This window comes from Hippocampus guttulatus, chromosome 8 (assembly GCF_054856545.1).
Source record: "Hippocampus guttulatus isolate MCC_2025c chromosome 8, RoL_Hgut_1.0, whole genome shotgun sequence".
Classification (NCBI taxonomy): domain Eukaryota; kingdom Metazoa; phylum Chordata; class Actinopteri; order Syngnathiformes; family Syngnathidae; genus Hippocampus; species Hippocampus guttulatus.
Window position 1 is genome coordinate 17023097 of NC_141268.1, and position 8410 is coordinate 17031506.

Here is an 8410-nt window from a genome sequence, read left to right on the forward strand (position 1 = left end):
TGAACCACATACCCTCACTAAAACATGCATTTTTTATTTATCGTACTAAACTCCTCATTTTAGGAACAGCAATGAAAGTATCAGGAATTTCTAGCCTAAAATTGGTTAATGCATGAAATAGTCACAGAGAATTTATGCTAACGTACAATAAGCATATTGTAGTAATTAAACAGTTTTACCGGGCATTTACACATTTTATATATTGGGGAGACAAATGGCACCAAATCAGTGGAACGGCCATAACACACACGTGACATTAAAAAGGATTTTATTCACTTCAATTTATTTTGTCATCCACATATCCTACTGTTTGTTTGTTTTTTCAGGGGGTGGGGATTTGCTGTGGGTGGGGGGGGGGTGAATTTGTTAAAACGCAATAGTGGGCAAATATCTAAATGTGAATTTATTTCCATAAACTAAATATAAATTACATTTTTAATAAAGTTGTGAAAGCTCTGGTGCTGAAAACTGACAGTAATAAGATAAAGTAGTAAATATAAAATGACCCAATATTATTCACAATACTCTCAATGTGTATAACAAAGTGAACAAGCAATCACACACCATTTACTTACACATTTTAATAACATAGAAGCAACAGCAGGGTATGCAATCATCCAGTGTTGGCACAGTACATGTAATTCTCACACTGTCATTCCCTGAACTAAGTTTTTCTACAAATTCCAACAAGCTACAATGTTTTGCAGCAGCGCACATACACAACCCCCCCCCCCCCCCCACTGAAGATTAGTTCCACATACATTAATTTCAAAAACCATAGCTCAATAAAATGACATTACACATGTGTGCACTTGATTCGGATGGGATACATCAGTGTAATTTCCACACTCATGTAAGTTATTTAAGCAAGTTAGCTGCACAGTATGTTTGGGTGCATTCAGGAGGCACGGCTGACTCCATCAGGAAGATAATTATACATCATTGGGTGGAAGAGGCGCAGACATTTAGACTGACTTATGACTGTGTGTCCATCCATTGGCCTGACACTAACGGCGAGGGTACACAACCTTCTTACAATCATTTTATTTTCTATAAAGTCCTTTGGGGGACATATGGAACTCTTGCAAAGTAATGTGTTTATTATGTTGTATCATCATTTGTGGATTAGATGCTATCAGCTGACATTACAGTTACCTTGCGCTCTGGAACCGGTTCTAAAAATTTTAATAGTTGCATTGAGTGCTATTGTGGTGGTAGGTTCCCCATCCCTGCTGTAGACATTTATCCAAATTAGAGCACAAATGAGCTCTAACTGTACACCAAGTCATTCCTGAGACAATGATGTAAATGGACAGAACATCATGAACTGAGACATACACATGTTCCTCCTCAGATATCTTTGATAAAAATTGACCAGTTTAATTATTTCATGTAGTCACAATTGAATTCACTATAAATGATATTTCCGTAAAGGAATTAATAAAGTACATTTTTCTAGCTACCTAACAATCGAGTACAAAAGCCCTCAGCCATGTGTATAAATAAGTTAAGGCATTGGGTCACATGATCATACAATCAAGCAGATCTGTGTCTTTTGAAGTCAGGCAGAAGCAAAAAACAGTATCGGAGTGCTCTTTCTCAGGTGAAAAATGCTGAATTTGCTTCAGTGGTAGGCACAATACAGTTTCGAGGAAAATGTTTTAAGTCTTTCTGATGGCACGTCTCTTAGCTTGGCACACACTTTGTAGGCTTTTTAGCAAACACAAAAACAAAATGCAAGAGGAGTTCACAAAAAGGCATCTTATTTTGTGTCGTAGAGAAGGACAATGGGTTATGTTTTGAAATAATTTACAACACAGACCGGAGACAAGGCAGCATAGTTTTGTTTCCACCACGTGACATGTGGTTTTAGTTTTAGTTCAATTATTGAATTATTTGTTCATGTGTCTTTGGTATGTGGCACTGCATAAGAATGGCTTGTAGTTAGCCCATTACCTTTACTGAGGAACGTCCCAGTACACACGCGGGACAAGGAATGAAGACGCCCTCCCCTTCCAAAGAAGATAATGCGGAACTGAGAAGCCACTAAATATGATTGTGACCTCTGTCTCTATGCCTCTCAACGATGCAAGTTGCTAATCTCCTCTTTGCTCCTTTCTTCCTCTTATTGATGCCGTTTTATGCTCTTGACCAAACTAAAAATGGACACAAATAAGGCACATATGTACAAAAGACAAATAAGGCAAACAGTTCAGCAACTATACGGCGAAAAAAAGTCAATCAAAGTCAAAATTCACCTATGTTACTGAAACAATGCAATTTCTTTTCAAACCATTCCTTCATACACACGTTTGCAGTGTGTGATACTCACTAATAATGATGACCACGATAATCAGTAGGACTGCTATCAGGATGGCCCACATCTGCAAGGAAAATCGGCAAAGAACGTCAGAGCAAAAATCAGCTTAACTCTATTCAAAAACAGTCTTGATTGAATTGTTCTGCTTTGCAGCCACATCTGTCAAAATCATACCTTGCAGTTTTTCCACCAGTACTTCCTCTTCAGCTTGGCAGCACTGGTCTCAAACTGGGATGCTCCAGCTTGGAGTGCGTCTGCTCTGTCGTCCAATTCGGATAATTTCTGGTCACGTTCCAGCACTTTGTCCACATTCACGCGCATAATATCCACCACCTGCTCACAAAACCACCACAGTTGACAAATGAATTAATTCTGACCGTGTCATATCAAATGTCCACAACCGCATATTGCATGTATCGTAGCGTTAAAACACCATGTTGGAGCAACACATGTAAATTATTTGCCACTATTAGAGATTCAAATTCTGTGTTCTGTATACTGATGTGAATTATTTAAAGGGGAAGTCAACCCCCAAATTTTCCTTACAATAATAAGTTCTATGCAGCCCTACTGGTCTAAACATGGCATTCTGATTACTATTGCATTTGTGGAATATGGGTTGAGCAGTAAAATCCACCTGTTTTTGTACATTTCAGGGGGTGGCCATTTTGCCACTTGCTGTTGTCTGAAAATGACATTACAGCTGCTCAGGACTCAGGGAAAAAAAAAATCATGGCTCGGTTTCAGTAAACAGGAGGCGAGACTTTATTTGGATGGATTTTGCTGCTGAACTCACATCCCACAAACGCGTTATTAACCAGAATGCCGTGTTTAGAATAGTGGAGGGGCAGCGAATATAATTGGGTTGACTTTCCCTTGAAGGCCAGAGGCAGTTAGTTTTTTATCCGATTCATCGCTTAATAGCCAAAATAAACCAACACATTTATCATTTCAATCGTTGTTAGTGGTAGCTCTACATAAATCTCTTTGAATCTCTCACTTTGAAGTAACAGACAGTATCAGCGAACACACACACAACCCACATGTTCCACTGATCCACAAATGCGACTACTGCCACTCCCCTCAGACAGAGCAACAGAGTGCAGAGGAGTGTGCAAGCATTACATAACCATGGGCTGTGATTATATAAGACTCCAGCAACCAATTGGAGGCTCTGTGGACATGCTCAAAGTTGACAATCTGTGTAGGAGGGGCTAATTTCAGCATTAAAAAAAATGGGAACGGCATTTTGTCATGTCATATCAGAGGAGTATTGTCCGAATATTTTCAGGCACGTGAATTAACATGTGAAACGTGTTTGCGTGCAACACTCTTCTCCAAGTGGCGATTCCTAACAGTGACGCCAAAGGTTATGCAATTCTCTGTTCGAGACACACATGAAGAAACAGTGAGTCATAGGGTCGCCAGGGGCAGTGAGAGGGAGAGACGATCAATGGAGGCTCTGTGCTGACATCACTCACCCCTCAACACAAACAAAACCAAAGGGTAAAATTTTGATGAAAGCAACTTTCACTAGGCAGTGAGTATTAAACGTGTCCGAAAATGACGTGACTTCATCAATGCATGGAAGGTTAAATGGGTGCTCTGAATATTGCTGACTAAACTTGGAATACAATTAAACATCACCTTTCATTAGCTTTATAGTGAAAGCATATTTGTAGCTTTGGGTAAATACAATGGAACCACTGAGTTTGAACAAAATCTGGTCAAATTTCAAAACTACTCTGCACATACAGTGCTGTGAAACGGTATTTGCGCCCTTCCTGATTTCTGTGCTCTTTGCATATTTATCGCACACAAAAGTTTCAGTTCATCAAACCAATTTTCAGATCACACAGAGACTACCCATGGAAATACAAAATGCAGTTTCTAAATGCCAATTTAATTTATTAAGGCACACCCAAAAAATCCCTACATGAAAAAGTAATCCCCCCCCCCTTGTTAAAGCACAAAGTAACTGTAACCAAAGACAGTTTTGGGAAAGCCAAGTTCAATTTCCCTGGCAACACCCCAGCATCATATTCAAGAAATAATTTGAATCTGTCAGACAAAGTGACACAGGCTACAAGAGCTCAAGAAACAAACCCATCATACCACAATTCAAGAACTAATTAGAAAGTTTATCGCAAACATTTTCAAAAGTGATACAGTGAACAGATCCAGCAACAGCATCACTGCCAACAATGATGTTGTGTCAATATTTTTTCGGAAAAGAAGGAAAACAAAAGTTTGACTTATGCAGAGTTGTCATACCTCATCGACCTGGGCTTGGGTCTGCTGCAAACGCTTGTTGCTTGACCCAGCAGCGGAACCTTCTGGAACTAAGCCTGACCTGGAGAAAACAATACATATTATTATACATACACACGTGTGTGTGTGTGTGTGTGTCAATGTGAAGATACTCACCTTTGAGCTGCACATATTCACCCAGACCAGTGTACACAATGTATCATTTTTACCCTAACTTTAGTATTTATATGTATATGTTTGTATGTATATGTAAAAATTGACCTGATAGAGAAAAACTGAAATCTGTTTTTTGATTCTACACCCAAAAACTTGTTAAAAACAGCTGTCAGACCTAACTCAACAAAAATTGCGTTCCCCAGAGTTATTATCGATGACAGCACAGAATGGAACGAATCGGATTGTGTTTACTGTAATGTCATATTTTGCGGCTACGATCAGCGACATCGTCGATCAATCGGTAAATTATGACATTACAACCGAACACAGATTTTGCATAAAAATGCAAAATATCTCCCAATCCAACACAGCCAATCAGATCTGTGTCACGTCTAATTGCAAATTGTACAAAACAGCGAAATAAAAGATTTTGAATTTTAAAAAAAGCGCCTAAGAGCAAACAGTTCTTAAAGATTGCATGATAATGTAGCATACTTAACTACAATTAAAAGTTAAAAACAAGAGAACGGTACTGAAGGTAAAAAAAAAAAAAAAGCTTCAACTTTATATGTATGCTTGCATATGATGTATTAAATGTAAATGTTACTTGTTTATAACTAAGTGATGCTATTACCACATGTTAAGTATCACTGTTCAGAAAGATTTGGTGAACTAAGTGTCTAGAAAAGAGCAGTCTATTTCAAGAATAAACTGGAAAGCGACTGTATGAACATTCTGTCTGTCCAACCCATAACACAGCACAGAATTACACTTGTGACACTGGATAAGGCCTACATGCAGCCGGTACAATGTCACTACATTCCTGTTGTACATATAGTATAGTCTGATTAGATAATTTGATCATGCTGATTAGATAATTTGACACAGCAAAGTAACTCCAAAAACATAAATGTTGAAAATCACCGATTATAGACAACGAAAAAGACGTTTACATTTCGCAGTTCATCGATTTTCTCAACGTAGACTTGTCATACAATTTGGCCTGAAATCCAAAAACCTCAGTTAAGGCGGTTTAAACAACCCCCCAGTTGCTGTGCAGTCTGTTTATCGAGTTGATTCACCATTTGACGATTTAATTGATTTATTGTGGTGACAAAGAAAGTTATGAAGTTCTGACGTTGAGGATATAAATGAACTGCTCGGGGATGCTAAAGTGCATTGCAGTTATTGTCGGAAGCGCAGTACAACGTATGTGAGTTGCCATCCAACAACAACAACAATAACACAAGTGAGAGTAAATGATAAAGTTACTCGGCTCAAATGCAGAATCTGTATAGCTAATGCAAACCTCTGAGGAAATTGCCTGGTTAACAAATTAGCACTTGTTGCGTGCTAACAGCTAAGTTTAGGGCGTATGCTACGTTCAATTTTCCGCAAAAAAACAGCCCCAGTGTTCTAATCTTGTTTGAACCAACAACACGATATCTTAGACGTGCATATACTGTAAATTATTAAAACTTACATCGTGAAGTAAAAGTTACTTTATCTTGCACCGGATGTTTCTTTTTGTAGCGAGTTCTAACCCGTACAGTTGAGCTGCGTTGGGGTTGCACTGGGAAGTCTGAATTTCAGAGTTCCCACTCATGAAAAAGAAATCGAGTTCAGCGCCCCCTGAACTCGAGAAACTGAAAATCTCTCAGCAGGTGATGTTAACTCATCGCTATGACTACCGTTTGTAAAGTAATTTGGAAATAAACCATTGATTTCTCGAGTTAAATGGGTGGAGATGTACTTTAGTTACTGCTATTTTGATCGGTGAACAATCGGTTGAGAAAGAGTTCGTCCTTCTGACGTCAGTTATGCGTACGTTCTACATCTAGATCTTGGCAAAACAAGCGTAAAATGTGGTCTGTGACGTTGCAGTGTCGACGAAAAATGCATTTGTTTTCAGACGAGAACGTCAGTCTTTGTTCACTGAAAATGTTTTTACGGGGAGTACCTGAACACAACACTGAATAAACGACATACTTCCGCCAGCAGTGACGAATGAAAGCCATAGAAAAAATAACAAAGCATTTCGAAATAATAATTAAAGTGTAGTACTGTATTGCAATTGTCGCTCACCCAAAGCACCGCACTATCATATTAAATATCTACTTGAATTAATTGTACATGTACATCCAATCTAAAGGCGTCGAGGAAAGCCCCGTGATCAACATGTGACAACTGGAACAACAGGAATTTACTACCTTGAACGTTAATAATAATATTTATCACAAAAAACTCAGTACAGTACACCCCGAAACAATTGGCAAAACTCGTTGACGTTCCTTTCGTAATGAATACATATACTAAAAATACGTTTACAAATATGTGCCATTGATCTTTTACAAAGGAGACTTGTCAATGTTCACTCAATACAACGTTTCTAATGAATTCATTAAATGTAAAATCCTTTAAACCGATGGAAGTTAAATAAATAAAAAGTAATTCAATCCACAAGTCAAGTGGTTAGTTTATCCATCCATCCATCCATCCATCCATCTATCCATCCATTTTCTGATGTCCTTATCCTCACTAGGGTCGCGGGGCTTGCTGGAGTCTGTCCCAGCTCTCTTCGAGCATTAGGCGTGGTATGCCCTGAACTGGTCGCCAGCCAATCACAGGGCACACATAGACAAACAAACTTTCGTCCTCACAATCACACCTAGGGACATTTTAGTTGATCTTCTCAGCAGCACTTTAAGGTAGACATAGTTTGAATCAAACAGTACATTATAGGTGCATTTTTCCATTAGAATAACGTTGAGTCACCCCCCTCATAGATTAAGACTAACTGTAGCTCCAATTATTCATTTCCCATTAAACTATACTAATGACACTTACACTGACTGTGACGATCATAACCACCAGAAATGTTACAGCAGACATGCCTTGAGTGTGGTGTCTGTCTTCATCGTTTGGAAATATGTAGATATGCAGATTTGAGAAAGTTTTCTTACATAGAGGCAGCGAACGATTAATGGTGGGGAGTAAATAGTTACTTGAGTTGCACTCTTCTTGACCTATCTAATGCCATTTAGTGGTGAAATGTCCACTTTCTATTTCATGAGAATATCAAGGATTTTTTAGTCATGCGTGTAAAATATAGTAAAAGTCTGATTGCAATGATCACAAAATATTTTACTTAAGACGAACTACTGGAAGAAATTGGTATATTTAAGCAACCGTTAAAGTACAACGACCGTGTGTGAACAATGAAGCATCAGAATAACAATTACTGGAAACAAACATACAGTACTGTACAATGCTTCCCCCTAGAGGTCATATATTAAACTGTTTGGGCTCCATTTGGGATTACATTGGACGTGACATATCCAGCGATTCGTGATTTTACGATAAAGTTACCAAATATGTTTTCTTGCAAGAAAGTGGTTTAAAAATGTTCAATTTAATACATAATTTCCATTTTATTTCATCTACCCGGAACAATATGTGTTATTTCAGCTATTTTATTCCATCGGTTGTGTTACATATTCTAACTTCATTGTTTATGAAGATTTTGTTGAAACTTTTACATTTAACGTCATTTTTATTTGAAATCGTTTTATTTATGAAAGAAAAAGTACGAGCCAGCCAGGAGTCGAACCTAGAATCTTCTGATCCGTAGTCAGACGCGTTATCCATTGCGCCACTGGCCCG

At 38.2% G+C, this 8410-nt stretch overlaps 1 protein-coding gene and 1 non-coding gene across 2 annotated transcripts; both read right to left on the reverse strand.

Moving 5' to 3' along the window:
• Positions 1-561: 561 nt before the first annotated feature.
• Positions 562-6361, reverse strand: vamp3 (vesicle-associated membrane protein 3 (cellubrevin)). The gene is made up of 5 exons (XM_086118275.1): positions 6231-6361; positions 4595-4673; positions 2495-2653; positions 2333-2384; positions 562-2156 (listed from the first exon to the last, which is right to left on the reverse strand). Coding segments are annotated over exons 1-5 (309 nt in total). The 5' UTR covers positions 6233-6361; the 3' UTR covers positions 562-2139.
• Positions 6362-8336: 1975 nt separating this feature from the next.
• Positions 8337-8409, reverse strand: trnar-acg (transfer RNA arginine (anticodon ACG)). Its single transcript has one exon. It is a non-coding gene; the product is annotated as a tRNA-Arg (tRNA).
• Position 8410: the final 1 nt, after the last annotated feature.